At 45.4% G+C, this 24,454-nt stretch overlaps 1 protein-coding gene across 1 annotated transcript; it reads right to left on the reverse strand.

Moving 5' to 3' along the window:
• Positions 1–172: 172 nt before the first annotated feature.
• Positions 173–23,368, reverse strand: PPME1 (protein phosphatase methylesterase 1). The gene is made up of 14 exons (XM_070749441.1): positions 23,180–23,368; positions 19,226–19,320; positions 16,396–16,487; positions 13,950–14,007; positions 12,909–12,960; positions 11,209–11,363; positions 11,009–11,099; positions 9,296–9,361; positions 7,722–7,857; positions 7,487–7,616; positions 6,240–6,284; positions 5,673–5,737; positions 3,640–3,707; positions 173–1,687 (listed from the first exon to the last, which is right to left on the reverse strand). The coding sequence occupies exons 1-14, from the start codon at positions 23,278–23,280 to the stop codon at positions 1,669–1,671; spliced, it is 1,173 nt and encodes a 390-aa protein (XP_070605542.1). The 5' UTR covers positions 23,281–23,368; the 3' UTR covers positions 173–1,668.
• Positions 23,369–24,454: the final 1,086 nt, after the last annotated feature.

Genomic DNA, 24,454 nt, shown 5'->3' on the forward strand with positions numbered 1-24,454 from the left:
GGTTGAAGTAAAAAAATGCGGTGCATTACTTTCTGGGCGACCCTCATAATATATCTATAGCAACCTGGGACCTCGATCTGGGACTTCGTAATTAGATTTAAAATGCCGAATTCCATCAAAACATCTGGCCGGAAGGTAATTGGGGAGGAAAAAACCACCACCACCACTGATGTGTTTGCAGATTCTTTCCACTTTATTTGAATTCAAGGCACCGCTCCCCCCAAAAAATGGTTTGGCCACCAGAGGTGAAGAACGGGGCGAGAGGGTGGGGGTGGGGGGACAAGGCTTTGGGGAGGGGAGGGGTCTGCAACCGCCCCTGAATCGTACCTCTCGAACCTCACCCCACCCCCAAATTCCCCCACCCCTTCCTTGTTCCCAGAGAAAAGCATTGACGGATTCGGAAACGGGGAAAACTGGGGCATTTGGGCCGTGATCTCCCAGGGAAAGCCAGTGGTGGCTCCAGAGGCAACATCTGGAAACCTTTAGCGGCTGTCAATGTGGGTTGCATTCTTGGTTGTAGATTTAAGGAGGGAGGGGGATCAGCTGGAGGAAGGGTCCGGCAAATGATTTCAGCAGGTGGGAGTTCAACAGGGACAGTTTCCTCTCCTGGTTGTGCTGTACCAGACTTCCTGATAAGTGTTTGTCAACTGTGGTGGCTTTAAAGACACGGGGGAACTATAATTCCCAGAATTCCACATGGAGGGAACTATAATTCCCAAAATTTCTCATGGGAGGAACTATAATTCTCAAAATTCTCCACAGAGGGAATTATAATTCCCAGAATTCACCATGGGAGGAACTATAATTCCTAGAATTATATAGTTCACGGGGGAACTATAATTCCCAGAATTCCCAGAATAACTATAATCCCCAGAATTACACACGGGGCAACTATAATTCCCACAATTCCCGAGGGGGGGGGGGCTATAATTCCCAGAGTTCCCAGGAGAGTTATAATTCCCAGAATTCCTGGGAGAACTATAGTTCCCAGAATTCCACATGGGGAGGAACTATAACTCCCAGAATTATAGTCACAGGGGAAATAAAATTCTCAGAATTCCTGGGAGAACTATAATTCCCAGAGCTGTCTGGGGGATTTTGCAAGTTATAATCCCCCCATTTTAAAGTCTTTAAGGTGCACAAACTCTGCAGACAAGAGAAAACAATTCACCAGGTGATGCTGGGGTTTCAACCGAATCAGTGACTAGCTAGTAATTTTGGAAAACTGCGCGCCGGGTGCGTTTGAGTAGCGCCCCTTTCATGCGTGGGAGAATAAAACCTTAACTGTCGGGAAATGGTGGCGACGTACGTACACGCGAGCGAGGAATGGGCGAAGCGAAGGTTTGCAAAGATTTTTTTCCCCAAGGCCGGAGTTTAACCAACATCCCCGGATTAGCAGCCAGGAGCAGTTTAAGGAAGAAACAAGCCAGGATTCGTTTGACGATCTGAGGGGGAGGGACGAAGGAGGGGTGGGTGGCCCAGCTAGGATGAAATGGCGGGAGGAACAGAAAAAAGAAAAACGAGTCGAGTCGGAGTCCCGGTTTCTCCGCGGCGAGATATGTGCCCATGGGTCAGAGCGGATGACGGGAAGAAGAACGGGGCATTCCACGGTGCGTCCGATGTTGGTTTATTTACAAGAGGTGCGGGAAGGAGCCCGTCAGGGGGATATTAACAAGCGGGGAAAACACTGCGAAAAGAGGAGAAAGAAAGAGAAGATTCATTAGTTGGCGTTACCTTGATTTAGCGTTGCCGTATTGTGTGACGGACACCCATTGTGGATTACGGATAGTTTTTGACTTTATGACCACTGAACTCAAAAAAGTTTCTGTCGTCGAGTGAGTTTTGTTGCTAAGGCCATTGTGAAAGTGACAAGTTTCACGACCGTTTCCCCCCACGTTTGTTAAGCAAATCATTGTGGTCGTTCACTTACTAGCGACGTGGTTGTTAAAATGAATCTGCCTTCCGCATCGACTTCCTTGGTCACAAATGTGAACCAGTTGCCAAACAGATATACAGTGTTCCCTCGATTTTCGCGGGGGATGCGTTCCGAGACCGCCCGTGAAAATCGAATTTCCGCAAAGTAGAGATGCGGAAGTAAATACACTATTTTTGGCTATGAACAGTGTCACAAGCCTTCCCTTAACACTTTCAACCCCTAAATTGCAATTTCCCATCCCCTTAGCAACCATTTAGATTATTACTCACCATGTTTATTTATTAAAGTTTATTAAAAAATCTATTTATTAAAGGCGGACGAAAGTTTGGCAATGACATCATTGGGCAGGAAAAACCGTGGTATAGGGGGGAAAACCGCAAAGTATTTTTCAATTAATATTTTTGAAAAACTGTGGTATAGTCGTTTCGCAAAGTTCGAACCCGCGAAAATCGAGGGAACACTGTAAATCATGTGACCAGGGGGGGATGCAGTAACGGGCATTAAGTGTGAAAAGAGGTTGTAAGTATTTTTCAGCGCCACTTTCATTTTAAACGGTCACTAAATGAGTGAACGATCGTAATTTGAGAACTACCTTTCGAGTTCTTCCCACTGGCCTTGTCCCTCCAAACTTAAAATTAAATGTGTTAATTTTTTTTAAATTTAAATTTGCAATAAAAGTTTTTTGGAGTTTTATTGGTACCACTTGATATAAGTATAAGAAGTCTGGGTAGTGTGTTGCTTTTAATTGCAGCTCTTTTGCCCATCAAAGGTAGTTGTAAATTAGACCACCTAATCCAGTGTTTTTCAACCAGTGTGCCGTGGCACACTAGTGTGCCGTGAGACATGGTCAGGTGTGCCGCGAAGCTCAGAGAGAGAAAGAAAACAAGAGAAAGAAAGAGAAAGAAAGAGCAAGAGAGAGAAAGAAAACAAGAGAGAAAGAGAGAGAGAAAGAGAGAAAGAAAGCAAGAGAGAGAAAGAAAACAAGAGAGAAAGCAAGCAAGAGAGAAAGAGAGAGAGAAAGAGAGAGAAAGAGAGAGAAAGAGCAAGAGAGAGAAAGAAAACAAGAGAGAAAGAAAGCAAGAGAGAAAGAGAGAGAGAAAGAGAGAAAGCAAGAGAGAGAAAGAGAGAGAAAGAAAGAGAGAGAGAGAGAGAGAGAAAGACATACAGGAAAGTAGGGAGGGAGAGAGAAAGAGCAAAAAAAAGGAAAGAAGGAAGAGAGAAAGAAAGAGGGATGGAGAGAGAGAATTTTTTTGTCCAAACTTTTTTTAGCCCCCCCCCCCCCAATGTGACCCATGGTTTTGTAAATGTAAAAAATGTGCCGAAGCTCAAAAAAGGTTGAAAATCACTGACCTAATCCATCTCTTTTTGGATGGTCTCGACTAGTACATCATAATTTTCTTTTGTTATTGTACTACAGTTGGGTGTGATTGTTAAAGCTAAATACCTAACTTTTTTTTGACAATCTTTATACTTAACAGTTCTTCTAATGTATTATTTTGCTTCTGGGTCATGTTTTGGGTCATTATTTTCATTTTCTCTTTATTTGTTTTCAAGCCCGCTATTTCCCCCAAATTTTCAATTTCTTTTCTTAGCTCCTGACTTCTTTCGAAGTGGCAATTTCAAGATCTTCCCCCTGCCCCCCAATTAAAAAAACCCCTAGCAGCTCAAAGCACCCGGAGACACCCTACCGTGAAGTCCCTTACCATTGAAATCCACCAAGGGGCTCCGTGAACCTGTGACGGATCAGGAACGTCGCCACGGCTTCTGCTACCTGTAGAAAAGAGAGGTGACGGTTGGGGAGGGTCTATTCCCTAGGGTAGACCCTCCCCAACCATTTGGGGACCCTGTGGTCTTGCACCTTCCTTCCTCTTGCCCTAAGGGACCCAACAGGTCAGACCTCACCAACTGGAGCAACAAGGGGGGTTTCTGGAGAAATTAACAAGAGTTGGAAGGGGCCTTGGAGGTCTTCTAGTCCAACCCCCTGCTCAAGGAGGAAATTCTAGGGCCATTCTGGACAAATGGCTTTCTGGTCTTCTTTTTGAAAACCTCCAAGGGTTAAGTAGCCACAACTCTGGGAAGTAGGTTGTTCTATTGATCTGTCTGTCCATGAATCACCTATCAATCATGCTTGTCTGTCTCATCGTCTCTCTCTCTCTCTCTCTCTCTCCCTATCCATTCATCCATCATCTATTTATCTTTATCTTTCCTTCTATCATCCATCCATCCATCATCTTTCTATCCATACCTTCCATCCATCATCCATTCTTTTTTTTCTCTTTCTTTCTTTCTCTCTCTCTCTTTCTTTCTTCTATTATTATTATTATTTATTAGATTTGTATGCCGCCCCTCTCCGTAGACTCGGGGCGGCTCACAACAATAACAAAGACAATGTAAGAACAAATCTAATAATTTAAAAAACACTAAAAAACCCATTATTAAAAGCAAACATACATACAAACATTCCATGTATAAACTGTATAGGCCCGGGGGAGATGTCTCAGTTCCCCCTTGCCTGATGGCAGAGATGGGTCTTAAGAACTTTACCAAAGGCAAGGAGGGTGGGGGCAGTTCTGATCTCTGGGGGGAGCTGGTTCCAGAGGGTCGGGGCCGCCACAGAGAAGGCTCTTCTCCTGGGTCCCGCTAGACGACATTGTTTAGTCGATGGGACCCGGAGAAGGCCAACTCTGTGGGACCTAACTGGTCGCTGGGATTTGTGTGGCAGAATGCGGTCCCGGAGGTATGGTTCTATCCATTCATCATCTATCCATCCATTCATCCATTAGCTATATATCCACCCATCATCTTTATTTCCTTCCTTCCTTCTTCCCTCCCTGTCTCCCATCCATTCATCCATCCCTCCTCCCATCCTTCCTTCATTCGTTTCTTCCTTCTTCCCTCCCTCCCTCCCATCTTTCCTTCCTTCCTAACTTCTTCCCTCCCTCCCATCCATCTATCAATCCATCTTTTTCGCTGTCTGTCTGTCTGACTCTCTATATATGTATCTTATCTATGTATATCACAGAACCTTCCAGCTGGCCTTCTAGTCCAACCCCCTGATCAAGCAGAAGACCCTATACCAAATGGCTATCCAGCCTCGTCTTAAAAAACCTCCCAACACAATTTCTGGTGGCAAGTTGTTCTACAGATTAATTGTTCTAAGGAAATTTCTCCTTAGTTCGAAGTTGCTTCTCTCCTTGTTTAGTTTCCACCCATGGCTTCTTGTCCTACCCTTGGATGCTTTGGAGAATAGCCTGACTCCTTCTTCTTTGTGGCAGCCCCTGAGATATTGGAAGGCTGCTATCATGTCTCCCCTGGTCCTTCTTTTCATCAAACTAGCCATGCCCAGTTCCTGCAACCGTTCTTCCTATGTTTTAGCCTCTAGTCCCCTAATCATCTTTGCTGCTCTTCTCTGCATTCTTTCTATGGTCTTAACATTGTATAAATTTTATTATTATTATTATTATTATTATTATTATTATTATTATTATTATTATTAATATTATTAATAATATTAACAACAATAACAACAATAACAACAATAATAATAATAAACTTCTTTATATCACGGCAACCAGAACAATAGCCATGCTGGTTAGGGAATTCTGGGGGCTGAAGGACCCATCCTTCGGGGGGTGAGGAGACAACCAATTTAGCCCCCCCACCCTCCGAACAAGCCTGACCCAGCAACCTAACTTGAAGTCCAGCGCAGAGAAAGAAAAACGACCACCCGACTCACTTTCTCCGGAGCATCCTCGTGGACTGCGTGACCGCACTGCGGGAGAACCTGGATCTGGAATTTCCCTGCAGGGGCAAAGGGGGAAGAGAGCCGGGTTGGGCCAGTGGCTACAGCATCGGGCTAGAAACTGGGAATTTGTGGGTTTGTGTCCCGCCTGGATCCCACCTGGATGGTTTTGAGTCGGTTTCACACGCTCAACTCAGAAGCGACCACTTCAACAGGGCAGGGAGAATCACTTGTAGGGTGTCAACCCCGAAGCTGGCCTGACCGGGTTCTGAGATAGAGGGATTATTGTAGCCAAAGCAGTCTGACCACCGGGCGGCATCAATCTGCCTTCTTCCGACCTTGTAGCCAAAGCAAAATACTTTCTCTTGAGAACCAAGGTTGGAAGAAGGTGGACTGACGCCACCCGGTGGTCTGTGTATGAAGTGAATGAATGCAAGGGTGGGGATTGGATGTCAAGTCATTGGGTAGGGTGGGGTGGGGAGAGGGTGGGGAGACGGAGTTCTTTGAAAGGAAGCCGCCTAACAAACCCATCCTGGACTGGAAAGGTGAAGATTTGTTTACCTTGCATTTGGCCAATGGTGAGATCTTTATCCAGTCGGTCAACACCTAGAAAAAGGATGGGGTGAGTCGGGGAGGGAAGGAAGGGAGAAAAGAGGAGAAGCACCCATACATTAATCCAATAGCTCTTGCCCACTTGTGAATTTATTCTTTGCATTTCTGAATTCTCTAACAGTATCTGACTGTCTGTCCTGTCTATCATCCATCATCACCTATGCCTGTCTGTCAGTCTGTCTGCCTATCCATCATCTATCATCTATCCATCCATCCATCATCCATCTATCTATCATCTAGCCATGCATCCATCACCTATCTATCATCCATCTAATCATCTATCTCTATCTCTCTAGCATCCATCATCTGTCTCTCTATCTATCTATCATCCATCCATCATCTATCCATCCATCCATCATCCTCTCTCTCTCATCCATTTCCTATCTCTAACTTTCTATCTATCTCTATCTATCTTTTTTAATGTTTTGTTTTTAATACATTAAAAAGATATATATTTACAGATCATTTCCCATTTTATACACATTTGTAATACTTCATTGACAAAAAAAATCTCTATCTATCATCCATCATTTATCTCTCTCTCTCTCTCTCTCATCCATCATTTATCTATCTTTCTATTTATCTATCATCCATCATTTATCTATCTTTCTATCTATCTATCATTCATCTATCTATCTATCTATCTATCTATCTATCTATCTATCTATCTATCTATCTATCTATCTATACCTATCTATCAATCTATCAATTATCTATCTGTCTGTCTGTCTGTCTATCTATCTATATCAATTATCTATCTATCTATCTATCTATCTATCTATCTATCTATCTATCTATCTATCTATTATCTATCTGTCTGTCTATCTATGTTTCTATCTATCTGTCCATCTATCTCTCTATCTGTATCTCCATCTGTCCGTCTGTCTATCTGTCTGTTTGTCTCTCTCTCTGTGTGCATGTCTGTCTGTCTGTCTGTCTACCAATATATTGATCTGATTCAGTAAACTGCTTAGAGAGGGCTGGAAAAGCACCGTGAAGCGCTATATATGAGTCTAAATGCTATTGTGAAGCCGGCCAGCGGTCTTTAGCCTCCCCCACTTAGAGCTCCCAGAGGGATGGGTGGAATTCCTGGAAGGAGGAAGGGAAGAGTCTGCGGAGAGGGGCGGCATACAAATCTAAATAAATAAATAAATAAATAAATAAGAAGGGAAGGGGGTGTTTGCAGCCCCACCTACCTGCTAAGAGCAAGAGTTTGGGGACAGGGCAGTTGAGGAAGAGGTTGGAGAGGCCGCTGAACCAGCCCTGCCAGTATCTCTCTGTTTTGGACAGTTCAATCCGCCAGGTGTAGGCGGCTTCTTTCTTGGTCTGCGGGAGAAGAGGAAAAAACGGACACACAAAAGACGAAAATACGCAACCGCACAAGAGGCCGAGAGCGGCAGAAAACACCAGCGGGGGGAGGGCAAGTCTCACCTCCACGTCGTCATCTTTCTTCTTCTTGTTGAGCGACTCCCCGTTCTCACCCTCCTCTTCCTCTTCCTCCTCTTCCTCCTCTATAATCCCTTCCACAATGGCTTTGGGGCTGGAGGGGGTCGTGGCTTCTTCGCACCTGGTTTGCAAAGTTTTGTCAAGAAACGAGTCCTCAGAGAGGGGAGGCATATAAATGCAATCAATCAATCAATCAATCAATCAATCAATCAATCAATCAATCAGAAGGCTGTCTAAGGTTGGCCGACTCGGAACGCCAGAAAAATCCCTGGAAAAGTACTTTATTGCTAGTTAAAAGGGATTTTGGAAGACTGCCAAAGTGATTCCTTATGCCAGAGGGCTTCAAACTTGGCAACTTTAAAGACTTGTGGACTTTAACTCGGCAAAAGTTCGGGTTCGGGAGGCCGCTGGGAAGCCCCCCGGCTGTTTTAAAAGGTGACAGCCGGGCGGTGGCGTTTTTTTGCGGGTTTTTTTCGTTGCACAGATTAATTGATTTTACATTGTTTCCTATGGGAAAACAATGTTTCGTCTTACGAACTTTTTGTCTTACGAACCTCCCCCTGGAACCAAGTAAAACGAGGTACAGTGATCCCTCGATTTTCGCTATCTCGTTCTTCGCGAAACGCTATATCGCAATTTTTCCCACCCGATGACGTCACTCTCTTCCTTCCTTTCTCATCTTTCTTTCTCTCTCTCTTTCTCTCTCTTGCTTCTTCCTCTCTCACACTCTCTTCCTCCCTCTCTCATCTCTTTCTTTCCTTCTCTCTCTTTCTCTATCTCTCCCCCTCTTGCTGGCGGGCGGCGGGCAGGCGGGCGAGCGGGGGCATCAGCGAGGAAGACCCAGGGAAGGTTCCTTTGGCCGCCCAGCAGCTGATCTGCTCGGCAGCGCGGCAGCAGCGAGGAGCCGAATCGGGGTTTCCCCTTTGCGTGGGCGGTGGGGAAACCCCGATCTTCGTCTGCTCGCTGCTGCTGCGCTGCCGAGCAGATCAGCTGCTGGGCGGCCGAAGGAACCTTCCCTGGGTCTTCCCCGCCGCCCACGCAAACTCCACCATCTGCGCATGCTCGGCCATGAAAAAAAGGGCACGCATGCGCAGATGGTGTTTTTACTTCCGCAACCCTACATCGCGAAAAATCGATTATCGCGAGGGGTCTTGGAACGGAACCCTCGCGATAATCGAGGGATCACTGTATTACTGTACACTGTTGTGAGCCGCCCCGAGTCTACAGAGAGGGGCAGCATACAAATCTAATAAATAATAATAATAATAATAATAATAATAATAATAATAATAATATAGTTGAATAGAAAAGAAAAAAGAATTGAACTAACGTTTAAGAAAAAGAAATGAATCAATGGAAACAGAATTGTAAAGTATTAAACTAATTCATTTTGTGTGTTTTTTATATCTGAAAGTTTGTCTGCATGTATTGTTTTGTTTTTCATTATTAAAATTAAAAAAAAAAAATACTGCCCTGCAAGGAAGGGGTCTCACCAAGGGGCCCAGCCGAAAGGATTTTTATGGTCTGTTAAGGGAAGGAAGTTTAAAAAGTCGACGTACTGTTTGACTTGACCGATCATGGACACTCTAGCGGATTCGAGATTTCTGATCTGCCCACTCTTCACACTAGAGAGAGGGAAAAAACAACAAGTCCTCACCAACACAGAATTCCTAAGTTGCTGTTTTAATTTTCCTCTTTTTAAATAAACAGCAAAGATGATTTATTTTGAAAGAAGTCCCACCTGTTCCCTCTTAGACAAAGGCAAAGTAATTGATATGGAAATCTCTGTTCTAGTTTTATTTTTATTACAGTTTATTTTGGTTCATTGCAGAGTCAGCCAGATGTTCAAACAGGATTTGGTTGTGGGTTTTTAAAAAAATTTTTAAAATTATTCTCCAGAAAACTCCATCCGTATATCAATATACACATACCGTATTTTTCGGAGTACAAGATGTACCTTTTTCCTCCCTAAAAGAAGCTGATTTGGGTGCGTATTATACGCTGAACATAGCTTTTTTTTGCCCCAGCCCTAACTAGCTGCTAACCATCTTCCCAGCTCCTTCTCTCTGCAAAGAATGTTTTCCAAGCCCCAAGTCTTTGCAGGGTTTGTTTCATTGCTCTAACTTGCTCTGAGTAAGTTTCTTTCCAGCCCTAACCAGGTGCTAACGATGTTCCCAGCTTTTACCGGCTTGCAAGCTCTTTCATTGTTATTCTCTGCAAAGAATGTTTTCCAAGCCCTAAGTCTTTGCAGGGTTTGTTTCATTGCTCTAACTTGCTCTGAGTAAGTTTCTTTCCAGCCCTAACCAGGTGCTAACAATGTTCCCAGCTTTTACCGGCTTGCAAGCTCTTTCATTGTTACTCTCTGCCAAGAATGTTTTCCAAGCCCTAAGTCTTTGCAGGGTTTTTTCCATTGCTCTACATGCTCTGAACATAGCTGGAAAGAAAAGCTACATTCAGAGTATAAGACGCACCCAAATTATCAGCCTCTTTTAAGGAGGAAAAAGCTGTGTCTTACAGTCCGAAAAATATGGTAAATCTAAATGCTATTGCTATAGTTTGCAACAATTTGAGAGATTAGATTTCCCAGACGGAAAACGAAGTTGGCTTATTGGGATGGGAGGCACAAACAGAATGCGTCCGCAAGAGCCATCGTGGGTTTCCCTAGATTCGCCCACGTTTCTGCAACACTCCGTGGCCTGCACTGGCTGCCGATCGGTTTCCGGTCACAATTCAAAGTGTTGGTAATGACCTTTAAAGCCCTACATGGCATTGGACCAGAATACCTCCGGAACCGCCTTCTACCGCACGAATCCCAGCGGCCGATAAGGTCCCACAGAGTTGGCCTTCTCCGGGTCCCATCGACCAAACAATGTCGTTTGGCAGGCCCCAGGGGAAGAGCCTTCTCTGTGGTGGCCCCGGCCCTCTGGAATCAACTCCCCCCAGAGATTAGAACGGCCCCCACCCTCCTTGTCTTTCGCAAATTACTTAAGACCCACCTTTATCACCAGGCATGGGGGAACTGAGACACCTCCCCCAGGCTTTTATATTTTATGTTTGGTATGTATGTGTTGTATGGTTTTTAAATTGTTGGGGTTTTACATATGTTTTATTTTAATATTAGAATTGTCTCATTGTTATATTGTTTTTGTATTACTGTTGTGAGCCGCCCCGAGTCTTCGGAGAGGGGTGGCATACAAATCTAATAAATAATAATAATAATAATAATAATAATAATAATAATAATAATAATAATCCTGGTTCTTAATGTTTACCTCCATTCGATGGCGTTTTCCAGAGATTTGAACGTCTTCGGGCGGCTCCGAAGGAAATTCTGCATGCTGTTGAGGGCGTCCATAGCCGTCCCTGCACCAAGGAGAGAGGGGCGCCCGGCGTGAAACAAACTGACATCTATCCTGGCTAATGCAAGCTTAGGAAAGGCTGATCCCAGGGGAGGACATTCCGGCGGGCTTACCTTCCACCACGTCGATCATACAGAGGCCCAACAAGCTGGGCACCAGGTTGGACGCTGCCGTGTGGACAGCAATGGCCCCTCCCATGCTGTGCCCAATCAGCATAATGGGAGGGCAAAGGTCGCCGTACATGACTTCGACCACGTTGCCGACGTCTCTAGAAAAACAAAAGAACAGGGGAACATGTAGGCTATTGTCGATTGTTGCAAGGATACAGCAAACCTATCTTGTCGATAAAGCATCCTGTTCTTCTGTCTTAAGTTGAAAGGTTATCTGCTCTACTCTCTGTATATCCCTTCATGGCACCAGACCAGACTATCTCAGGGACCGCCTTCTGCTGCACGAATCCCAGCAACCAGTTAGGTCCCACAGAGTGGATGTTCTCTGGGTCCCGTCAACTAAAGAATGTCGCTTCACGAGACCCAAGGGAAGAGCCTTCTCTGTGGCGGCCCCAGCCCTCTGGAACCAACTCCCCCCAAAGATTAGAATTGCCCCCACCCTCCTTGCCTTTCGTAAGCTCTTTAAAACCCACCTCTGCTGTCAGGCATGGGGGGATTGAGATCATCTTTCCCCCTAGGCCTTTACAATTCTATGCATGGTATGTATTTATGTATGTTTGGTTTTTTATATTAATGGGTTTTTAATTATTTCTAACATCAGACTACTATTGTACACTGTTTTATTGTTGCTGTTAGCCGCCCCGAGTCTCTGGAGAGGGGCGGCATACTAATCCAATAAATAAATAAATAAATATTAGGGTAAAGATTACTTGCTTATAGAAACATAGAAGATTGACAGCAGAAAAAGACCTCCTGATCCATCTCGTCTGCCCTGTATTTTGTCTTAGGATGGATCTATGTTTATCCCAGGCATGTTTAAATTCAGTTCCTGTGGATTGACCAACCACGTCTGCTGGAAGTTTGTTCCAAGCATCTACTCCTCTTTCAGTCAAATAATATTTTCTCATGTTGCTTTTGATCTTTCCCCCAACTAACCTCAGATTGTGTCCCCTTGTTCTTGGGTTCACTTTCCTATTAAAAACACTTCCCTCCTGAACCTTATTTAACCCTTTAACATATTTAAATGTCTTGATCATGTCCCCCCTTTCCCTTCTGTCCTCCAGACTCTACATGTGGAGTTCACTTGCTTATTCAGCACTATTGTTTTAGCTAAAAGTAAAAAGTTGAAACTAGCGATCACGTGCCCACCTGCTCGCTTGCTATGATCTATCTGTATGCTGTATATTAACCTGTTACTCGCTAGCTATCTTTGGGGCAAGTCAATCTTTTTAACTTTTAATTGTTAATTTGTTATATATTGTGTTATTATTGTTGTGAGCTGCCCCGAGTCTATGGAGAGGGGCGGCATAGAAATCTAATAAACAATAATAATAATAATAATTATCATCATCATCATCATCGTAATTGTATACACACACAAAAACAAAATCTTGTAGATTTGTAGCAGCAGTAATAGGAAACCACCCCTGGCCGCGCCCACCCTGGCCACGCCAGGCTAGCAACCGGGCAGAGAACGGGTCACTAAAACATTTGAATCCCACCCATGTGGCCACGCCGCCAGCCAAGGGGCTCCACTGGTCTCCTAGCACAGCAGTGTCCAAACAGGACGACGGAACTGCAGGTTCGTAAGTTCGAAGCACCTCTTTCTCCCTCCCTCCCCATAAATTAGGGGAGTCACTTACTTGGACATGGTCTCCGCAGAGAGGTCTTCGGAGTTCCGCACTTTCGTCTCACCTGCAATGAAACCAGGTCAAATTAAAAAAGAAAATGTGCAGAATTAGATATGATGACAAAACGTTTGAATAATCAAACTGAAACAGAATTTTATAAAATATGGCATAAAGTATATGATTGGTGGAATTGTAAAAACAGTATTAAAAATTAAATAAGTAAGAATCTATAACTATTTGAAGAATTATAAGATAGAGTGAAATAGTTTATAGTATAACAAAGTTAGAAGTGTTATTTTTGTTTTTCTTTGCATTATTAATACTATACTTTTATTGAATAAGTATACAATATTTTATAAAGAAATGTAATTAATAGGATTAATATAAAAAATAGAGTTAAATTCAATAAAAATGTAATGTACACGTTTGATATTTCTGTATTGATCTGATAATAGTTAGGGTTTTATATTTTTGTATTAGCTAGACTTTTACGACAAGTGGAGCAGTGGTAGCTCCTTAAATGTTCAATGTTGTCTGTCTTTGTTTGTCTTTTTGAAAAATAATAAAAATATTTTTTTTAAAAAAAGAAAAGAAAAAGAAAGCATTCACCTAAATGGTGTTTCTCCTCTATGAAGCTGTTGATCGACTCGCTCTTGATTACATCTGAATTATCGTATTTTTTAGCATATAACACGCACTTTTCCCCCCACTAAAAGAAGCTGAAATTCGGGTGCGTCTTATACTCCGAATGTAGCTTCTTGGAAGCTTTTTTAAAAATTCGCCCTAACGAGGTTCTAACGATCTTCCCGGCTTGCAGGCTTGTTTTCACTGGTATTCCCTCTGAAAAAGCTTTTTCCCAGCCATAAGTCTTTGCAGGATTGTTTCCATTGCTACTGAATCTAAACCTGCCTGGGATAAACCTAGATCCATCCTAAGATAAAACACAGGAAATAGTATAAGGGCAGACTAGATGGACCATGAGGTCTTTTTCTGCCGTCAATATTCTATGTTTCTATGTTTCAAAGAATTGGTCTCGGGCTTGGAATGTCTTACCGTGTCCTCTTAGGTCCAAAGCTACAATCCTGCATTGGATACGGCTGACGATGGCGGACTGAAACAAAAAAGATAAAACGACCTAAATAAATTATAATAAAATCAAAGATGAAAATAGTTTTAAGATCCCCAAAATCATCTATCTCAGCATTTCCCAACTTAGACTTAGAGGTTCGCCTGGTGCACCAGTTGCAGCCCTATCTGGACCGGGATTCACTGCTCACAGTCACTCTTGCCCTCATCACCTCGAGGCTTGACTACTGCAACGCTCTCTACATGGGGCGACCTTTGAAGAGTGTTCGGAAACTTCAGATCGTGCAGAACGCAGCTGCGAGAGCAATCATGGGCTTTCCTAAATATGCCCATGTTACACCAACACTCCGCAGTCTGCATTGGTTGCCGATCAGTTTCCGGTCACAATTCAAAGTGTTGGTTATGACCTATAAAGACCTTCATGGCACCAGACCAGAATATCTCCGGGACCGCCTTCTGCCGCACGAATCCCAGCAACCGGTTAGGTCCCACAGAGTTGGCCTTCTCCGGGTCCCGTCGACTAAACAATGCTGCTTGGCGGGACCCAGGGGAAGAGCCTTCTCTGTGGCGGCCCCGACTCTCTGGAACCAACTCCTCCCAGATATTAGAGTTGCCCCCACCCTCCTTGCCTTTCGCAAGCTCCTTAAAACCCACCTCTGTCGTCAGGCATGAGGGAATTGAAATTTTCCTTCCTCCTAGGCTTATAGAATTTATACATGGTATGTCTGTATGTATGAATGGTTCTTTAAATTGGGTATTTTTAGATTATTTTTAATATTAGATTTGTTCACATTGTCTTTTTTATTGTTGTTAGCCGCCCAGAGTCTTCGGAGAGGGGCGGCATACAAATCTAATAAATACAAATACAAATACAAATAGAGTGAGACCTGCCCCATTTTACGACCATTCTTGTCTTGGTGGCTAAGCGAATCTCTCAATTTGTTAAGTCCAGTAGTGGGTTCCTACCAGAACTACACCGCTAGGAAAAGTTATTATTATTTATTATTATTATTATTTATTAGATTTGTATGCCGTCCCTCTCCGAAGACTCGGGGCAGCTCACAACAATAAAAACAGTACAAATCCAATAGTTAAAACAGTTTAAAAACCTCTTAATATAAAAGCAATCATACATCTCATACAAACCATACATACAACAGAACGGTCCAGGGGAATAAATTTCCCCATGCCTGACGACAGAGGTGGGTATCAAGGAGTTTGTGAAAGGCAAGGAGGGTGGGGGCTGTTCTAATCTCGGGAGGAAGTTGATTCCAGAGGGTCGGGGCCGCTACAGGGAAGGCTCTTCCCCTGGGTCTCGCCAGACAACATTGTTTCGTCAACGGGACCCGGAGAAGGCCAACTGGTCGCTGGGATTTGTGCGGCAGAAGGTGACAGAACAAAATCAGACAAAATGTTAATATCCTTACTTTTATATTTAGCTTAGTTTTGTTTATCTCTTAATTCTAACCATTCATTAAATATATTCCAGATTTTATAGTATTCTGAGTCTTGTTTCTCGTTTTGGTGTCCTTTCCCTCATAATATTTTTACAATGTGTATAAGAGTTATCCTTAGATTATTGGTATACACTTTAAAAACTAATGTTACCATTTCCTTATGTTCTCATTTTGTCATCTGGATTAAATCATTCCTTTATCTTGCCTATCTTTTAATTTTATTTATAATTTATTTATTTAGTTATTTATTTATTTATTGGATTTGTATGCCGGCCCTCTCCGCAGACTCGGGGCGGCTGAGAAACAATAGTACCAAACATCATGTAAATCCAATACTAAAACTAATACTAAAACAATTAAAAAACCCTTATTTATAAAACCAAACATACATATAAACAAACATACCATACATAAATTGTAAAGGCCTAGGGAGAAAGAGTATCTCAGTTCCCCCATGCCTGACGGCAGAGGGTGGGTTTTAAGGAGCTTACGAAAGGCGAGGAGGGTGGGGGCAATTCTAATCTCTGGGGGGAGTTGGTTCCAGGGGGCCGGGGCCGCCACAGAGAAGGCTCTTCCCCTGGGGCCCGCCAAACGACATTGTTTTGTTGACGGGACCCGGAGAAGGCCCACTCTGTGGGACCTAACCGGTCGCTGGGATTCGTGCGGCAGAAGGCGGTCTCGTAGATACCCTCATCCGGTGCCATGAAGGGCTTTATAGGTGATGACCAACCCTTTTTGGGCTCATTTTGCTTCAATTTCTAACTATATTCAGTTGTAAAACTTCTTCCAAACATTTATAATATTCAGTTTCATCTCTTGAGTTTCATTGTCGTTCCGTTCCATCTCGGCACAATCCAGAGAGGAGTGGTTTTCAAACAAGTATCACTTGAATTAAGAATATGAAGTTATTATTATTATTTGTTTTGTTTTTCTGATCAAGAAACAAAGAAACTTACGGTGAAGACGGCCCAGGAGAGGGCAGAATGGCCTCCGCCGTGGAGAAGGAGCAAGACCGGACCTTCGGAACCGCTTTTGTACACACGAAAGTGTATGAACAGTGAAGGAAGAAGGAACGAGCTTCTTTGGGAAGACTTGAGGTTAAAGGGGGAAAAGGGGAGGACACAACCCTGCTGCATGGAATTATAAACACCGAGGATTTGGAAGGGACCCTTAGAGGCCTTCTAGTCTCCTGGAGGGTAAACAGTGTGAAGAAGGGTTGCAGAAATTGGACGTGGCTGGTTTAATGAAAAGAAGGACCAAGGAGACATGATAGCAGTGTTCCAATATCTCAGGGGTTGCCACAAAGAAGAGGGAGTCAGGCTATTCTCCAAAGCAAAAGAAAGAAAGAAAGAAAGAAAGAAAGAAAGAAAGAAAGAAGAAGGAAGGAAGGAAGGAAGGAAGGAAGGAAGGAAGGAAGGAAGGAAGGAAGGAAGGAAGGAAGGAAGGAAGGAAAGGACCAGGGGAGACATGATAGCAGCCTTCCAATATCTCAGGGGTTTCCACAAAGACGAGGGAATCCAGCTATTCAAAGAAAAAGAAAGAAAGAAAGAAAGAAGGAAGGAAGGAAGAAAAGGACCAGGGGAGACATGATAGCAGCCTTCCAATATCTCAGGGGGTTGCCACAAAGAAGAGGGAATCCAGCGAAAGAAAGAAAGAAGAAAGAAAGAAGAGAAAGAAAGAAAGAAAGAAAGAAAGAACATGATAGCAGCCTTCCAGTATCTCAGGGGTTGCCCCAACGAAGAGAGAGTCAATCTATTCTCCAAAGCACCTGAGGACAGAACAAGAAGCAACGGATGGAAACTAAACAAGGACAGAAGCAACTGAGAACTAAGGAGAAATTTCCTGAGTTAGAACAAATAATCAGTGGAACAGCTTGCCACCAGAAATGATGGACGCTCCATCATTGGAGGCTTTTTAGAAGAGACTGGACAGTCCTTGGTGTGAGATGGCATGGGTTCTCTTGCCTGAGCAGGGGGTTGGACTAGAAGACCTCTGAGTGTCCCTTCCAGCTGTACTCTATTCCAACTCCATTATTATTCTATTCTATTTCAATTCGATTCCTATTCTAAATTATTATTATTCTATTTTATTCTCTCTTCCCTTCCCTTCTCCCCTCCATTATTCTATTCTATTCCATTCCATTCCCACCACCCATTCTTATTCTACTCTATTCCTATTCTAAATTATTCTGCATTCTATTCTATTCTATTCCATACTATACTATTCTATTGCTATTCTTTTCTAAATTATTCTGCATTCTATTCTATTCTCTTTTCCCTTCCTTTCTTTTCTCCGCTCCATTATCCTATTCTATTCTAAATTATTCTGCATTCTATTCTATTTTCTCTTCCCTTCCCTACTCCATTATTCTACAGTGGAACCTCGACATACGAGCAGCTCTACTTACGAGCTACTCGAGATAAGAGCTGGGAGGGGAGCGACATTTTTGTTCGCCTCCCGAGCTCACATTCGGGATACGAGCGCCAAGGAGCTGTCTCCTGAAGCCGAACACTAACTTCCGCTTTCGGCTTCAGGAGACAGCTCCTTGGCGCTCGTATCCCGCGTGTTTTAAAAGGTTGCAGCCGGCCTGGGGGGCTCGGGGGGGTGCTGGCAAGCCCCCCAGGCCGGCTGCAACCTTTTAAAACACGCGCGCCGCTTCGCAGCTCTCTGCTGAATCCGGAACGCTAACTTCCGCGTTCGGATTCAGCAGACAGCTGCGAAGCAGCGCGCGTGTTTTAAAACGTGGCAGCCGGCCCGGGGGGCTCGGGGGGAAGCCCCCGAACCCCCCAGGCCGGCTGTGACGTTTTAAAACACGCGCGCTGCTTCGCAGCTCTCTGCTGAATCCGGAACGCTAACTTCCGCGTTCGGATTCAGCAGACAGCTGCGAAGCAGCGCGCGAACGCGGAAGTTAGCGTTCCGGATTCAGCAGACAGCTGCGAAGCGGCGCGGGTGTTTTAAAATGTGGCAGCCGGCCTGGGGGGCTCGGGGGCTTCCCCCTGAGCCCCCCAGGCCGGCTGCCACGTTTTAAAACACACGCGCTGCTTCGCAGCTGTCTCTGAACGCTAACTTCCGCGTTTGGCGGCAGCGGTTTTTTTTGTTGTTGCACGGATTAATTGACTTTACATTGTTTCCTATGGGAAACAATGTTTCGTCATACGAGCGTTCCGACTTACGAGCCTCCTTCTGGAACCAATTAGTCTCGTAAGTCGGGGTTCTACTGTATTCTATTCCATTCCATTCCCACCATCCATTCTTACTCTACTCTATTCCTATTCTAAATTATTCTGCATTCTATTCTATTCTATTCCATACTGTACTATTCTATTCCTATTCTCTTCTAAATTCTTCTGCATTCTATTCTATTCTATGTTCTCTTCCCTTCCTTTCTCTTCTCCGCTCCATTATTCTAGAGTTAACAAACTGCAGACTACTTCGTTTTCCCATTTAAGTATTCTTGTCTTTTTCTTAATCTTCTAAAGGCTCCTCGTCTTCCTCCTCCTCCCCTAAGTCAGACCCTTCTGTCATGGGCATCTCTGCCCCCTCTGGGGGTCCTTCGGGTTCATCCAGGCCTGTTTCTCCCCCACTCTCACTCTCGGCATCCGCTGGCAACACCAATGGCCCAGGGTACCAGGATCCTCCTCGGAATCTACCGTTACCAGAGTTGGTCGAGGACACAACACCGCGGGAGTCGAGATGAGTGGGACAGGATTTGGCAACTAACAACAACAAATATTAACCAGAGTCGGCAAGTGGAATAAATAAACCAGAGGCCCCAAGAAAAGGATATATCCTTGCCGGAGTCGGTCTCAACCACGACATCCTCCATAGATTCAAAATATTGGCTCCAACTAACCGGACTATAATCGCGCTTTCTTCCAGGCCTGGAAAAAGAAAGAAAATAAGGTATTTAACTTTTTTTAAATTAACAAATCTTCATCTGATTCCACCCACCATCAAGGGATAAAGGAGCCGATAAGATTTTTTAATTTTGTTTTATTTTTTAAGACTTTAAAACAAACCTGGGAATTTTATAGCCCCTGGGCTAAATTTGGGTCTTTGGTTGGCTCTGCTTTTTTTTTTTGGAAGGGTAACTATTTATTTTTGCCTACACAATTTCACAGATCCTGTTGGTTCTGCCCTCCCCAACAGTTCACGTTTCTCATGTGGCCCCTTGGAAAAAACTGATGGTGATGATGATGATGGAGGAGGAAGAGGGCAGCTGAAGGTCCTTGTTGCTCTCTGAGCTTGCTTGTTTTCATGCAGACCTCTCATAACTAGGTTACATCATCAATGCTAGAAGGGAGAAGGGTTTGTGGGGAGGGGGAGGGGGGGCAGCAAAGGTGGGGGTCTTTAAAAGGGGGGGGGAAGTTAGGAAGGATGAGGCACCCAAGGCAGGGGGAAATGGGCTTTGGTCTGGCTGTGGAGAGACCCCTCCCCATCATCCAAGGGGGGGCAAAAGACCACATCATTCAAGGGGGCAAAAGACCACATCATCCAAGGGGGCAAAAGACCCTCCCCATCATCTAAGGGGGCAAAAGACCACATCATTCAAGGGGGCAAAAGACCCTCCCCATCATCTAAGGGGGCAAAAGACCCCATCATTCAAGGGGGCAAAAGACCCTCCCCATCATCCAAAGGGGGCAAAAGACCCTCCCCATCATACAAGGAGGCAAAGGCCCTCCCCATCATCCAAAGGGGGCAAAAAGTTCCATTATCCAAGGGGCAAAAGACCCTCCCCATCATCTAAGGGGGCAAAAGACCCTCCCCATCACCCAAAGGGGGCAAAAGACCATATCATTCAAGGGGGCAAAAGACCCTCCCCATCATCCAAGGGGGCAGAAGACCCTCCCCATCATCCAAAGGGGGCAAAAGACCCCATCATTCAAGGGGCAAGACCTTCCCCATCATCCAAGGGGGCAAAAGACCCTCCCCATCATCCAAAGGGAGCAAAAAGTTCCATTATCCAAGGGGGCAAAAGACCCTCCACATCATCTAAGGGGGCAAAAGACCCCATCATTCAAGGGGGCAAAAGACCCTCCACATCATCCAAAGGGAGCAAAAAGTTCCATTATCCAAGGGGGCAAAAGACCCTCCACATCATCTAAGGGGGCAAAAGACCCCATCATTCAAGGGGGCAAAAGACCCTCGCCATCATCCAAAGGGGGCAAAAGACCCTCCCCATCATTCAAGGGGGCAAAAGACCCTCCCATCATCCCAGGGGGCAAAAGACCTTCCCCATCATCCAAAGGGGGCAAAAGACCCTCCCCATCATCCAAGGGGGCAAAAGACCTTCTCCGTCATACAAGGGGGCAAAAGACCCCATCATTCAAGGGGGCAAAAGACCCTCCCCATCATCCAAAGGGAGCAAAAAGTTCCATTATCCAAGGGGGCAAAAGACCCTCCCCATCATTCAAGGGGGCAAAAGACCCTCCCCATCATCCCAGGGGGCAAAAGACCCTCCCCATCATCCAAAGGGGCAAAAGACCTTCTCCGTCATACAAGGGGGCAAAAGACCCCATCATTCAAGGGGGCAAAAGACCCTCCCCATCATCCAAAGGGAGCAAAAAGTTCCATTATCCAAGGGGGCAAAAGACCCTCCCCATCATCCAAGGGGGCAAGACCTTCCCCATCATCCAAAGGGGGCAAAAGACCCTCCCCATCATCCAAGGGGGCAAAAGACCCTCCCCATCATCCAAGGGGGCAAAAGACCTTCCCCATCATACAACGGGGCAAAAGACCCCATCATTCAAGGGGGCAAAAGACCCTCCCCATCATCCAAAGGGAGCAAAAAGTTCCATTATCCAAGGGGGCAAAAGACCCTCCCCATCATCCAAGGGGGCAAAAGACCTTCCCCATCATCCAAAGGGGGCAAAAGACCCTCCCCATCATCCAAGGGGGCAAAAGACCCTCCCCATCATCCAAGGGGGCAAAAGACCCCATCATTCAAGGGGGCAAAAGACCCTTCCCATCATCCAAAGGGGGCAAAAAGTTCCATTATCCAAGGGGGCAAAAGACCCTCCCCATCATCTAAGGGGGCAAAAGACCCCATCATTCAAGGGGGCAAAAGACCCCATCATTCAAGGGGGCAAAAGACCCCATCATCTAAGGGGGCAAAAGACCCCATCATTCAAGGGGGTAAAAGACCCTCCCCATCATCCAAAGGAGGCAAAAGACCACATCATTCAAGGGGGCAAAAGACCCTCCCCATCATTCAAGGGGGCAAAAGACCCTCCCCATCATCCAAGGGGGCAAAAGACCCTCCCCATCATCCAAAGGGAGCAAAAAGTTCCATTATCCAAGGGGGCAAAAGACCCTCCACATCATCTAAGGGGGCAAAAGACCCCCTCATTCAAGGGGGCAAAAGACCCTCGCCATCATCCAAGGGGGCAAAAGACCCTCCCCATCATTCAAGGGGGCAAAAGACCCTCCCCATCATCCAAGGGGGCAAAAGACCCTCCCCATCATCCAAGGGGGCAAAAGACCCTCCCCATCATCCAAGGGGGCAAAAGACCCTCCCCATCATCCAAGGGGGCAAAAGACCTTCCCCATCATCCAAAGGGGGCAAAAGACCCTCCCCATCATCCAAGGGGGCAAAAGACCCTCCCCATCATCCAAGGGGGCAAAAGACCCCATCATTCAAGGGGGCAAAAGACCCTTCCCATCATCCAAAGGGGGCAAAAAGTTCCATTATCCAAGGGGGCAAAAGACCCTCCCCATCATCTAAGGGGGCAAAAGACCCTCCCCATCACCCAAAGGGGGCAAAAGACCCCATCATTCAAGGGGGCAAAAGACCCCATCATTCAAGGGGGCAAAAGACCCCATCATCTAAGGGGGCAAAAGACCCCATCATTCAAGGGGGTAAAAGACCCTCCCCATCATCCAAAGGGGGCAAAAGACCACATCATTCAAGGGGGCAAAAGACCCTCCCCATCATTCAAGGGGGCAAAAGACCCTCCCCATCATCCAAGGGGGCAAAAGACCCTCCCCATCATCCAAAGGGAGCAAAAAGTTCCATTATCCAAGGGGGCAAAAGACCCTCCACATCATCTAAGGGGGCAAAAGACCCCATCATTCAAGGGGGCAAAAGACCCTCGCCATCATCCAAGGGGGCAAAAGACCCTCCCCATCATTCAAGGGGGCAAAAGACCCTCCCCATCATCCAAGGGGGCAAAAGACCCTCCCCATCATCCAAGGGGGCAAAAGACCCTCCCCATCATCCAAGGGGGCAAAAGACCCTCCCCATCATCCAAAGGGGGCAAAAGACCCTCCCCATCATCCAAGGGGGCAAAAGACCCTCCCCATCATCCAAGGGGGCAAAAGACCCTCCCCATCATCCAAGGGGGCAAAAGATCTTCCCCATCATCCAAAAGGGGCAAAAGACCCCATCATCCAACGGGAGCAAAAGACCCTCCCCATCATTCAATCTCTAATTAATGGGCGGCTGATCCCAGGAATAAATGAATCGAAATAAATCGAATTGGGCCAAGTGGGAGCCTGGCTACGCCCTAAACAGGGCGTGGCCGGGGATAATGGGAGTTGTAGTCCAGCCTCCACCTAAAGGACACTCTGGGAACTTCATTGCCCCCCCCTAGCTTCCCAGCATTGACCCCCCCCACAACCCCCCCATTTTCATCCTCCCCCTCCTCCGTGTCCCACTCCCAGCGCCCATGACGTCATCGTTGCCGTGACGTCACCGGCCGGCCCGTGACGTCACCGCGGCCGTCCCTCACACTCTCTCACCCCATGCGCATCTTGGGCGGGGCCTGGCCGCTGCCTCCGGCGGGGCCCGGCGGCCGAGGGGGCAGGCGGCCGAGCTGGAGCTGCTTCTCCAGGGCGGACATGGCGAGGGCGAGGCGGCGGCGGCGAGCAGCGGAGCGGCCGAGGGGCGTGGAGGATGCGGCCCCCGCCTTCGCCAGAAGGAACCGCCGGGCGCCGCTCGCCGGAAGCCCCCTCCGCGCTCGCCGGAAAGGGAGGAGCTCCCGCCCCGAGTTACGACGGGAAAGGCAGTCCCGGCGGGAGACGTCGTCCTTGCCGGAAGTCGCCGAAGGGCACCCAGGGAAACGGAGTCGCGAGACGGAGTACATTCTAATGGCTGGTGGGCCGACAGAGAGGCGAGGTGGAGCCATAGATTTAATAATTTTAGGGATATGGCTTCATTTTTAATTGGAGTGATTAGGCAAGTTGTCCTTGTCTTACGCCCAGAACCGAGCTGAAGAGCCCCGTTTCGTGAACTATTTTGCCACGAGTCTACGGAGAGGGGTGGCATACAAATCCAATAAATAATAATAACAACAACAACAGCAACAATAATAATAATAATAATACAGAATAATAATAATACAGAATAATACAAAATAGAGCAGAGAAGAGAAAATAGGCTAGAATAGAACTGTTTTGGAACCTTGGCAACTTGAAGATATTTGGACTTTAACTCCCAGAATTCTCCAGCCAGCAAATGCTGGCTGGGGAATTCTGGGAGTTGAAGTCCAGATATCTTCAAGTTGCCAAGGTTCCGAAACACTGGAATAGAATATGAGATGGGATTGAATAGAACTAGAGTAGAATAGAATAAAATAGAATAAGAGAATAGAATGCAGAATAGAATATGGGATAAGATGGGAAAAAATACAATTAGAATAGAGTAGAGAATAGAATGTAAAATAGAATGCAGAATAGAATATGGGATGGGATGAGATGGGATAGAATTAGAGTAGAATAGAATTAGAATAGAATTATTAAAAAATTTCTGCTTGTTTTTAAGAAATATAGTTCATTTAGGAAAGCGTGAAAATACTGATATAGTAATCCGCAAGTTAAATATTATATTGTAAATCAATAAAATATAATAAGCAAAAAAGGAGAGAGCAAAATATCTCTCCAATTGTTACTTTATTTTACTTTTGTTATTCTAAATTTCTTCGTGTTTTTCTTTTTTTTTGTTTTTTTGTTTTTTCAAATGTGTTCGTTTGTTTTTTATTTCAGTTTTGTATTGTGCATTAATTTTTTTTATAAAGA

This window comes from Erythrolamprus reginae, chromosome 4, assembly GCF_031021105.1.
Source record: "Erythrolamprus reginae isolate rEryReg1 chromosome 4, rEryReg1.hap1, whole genome shotgun sequence".
Taxonomy (NCBI): Eukaryota; Metazoa; Chordata; class Lepidosauria; order Squamata; family Dipsadidae; genus Erythrolamprus; species Erythrolamprus reginae.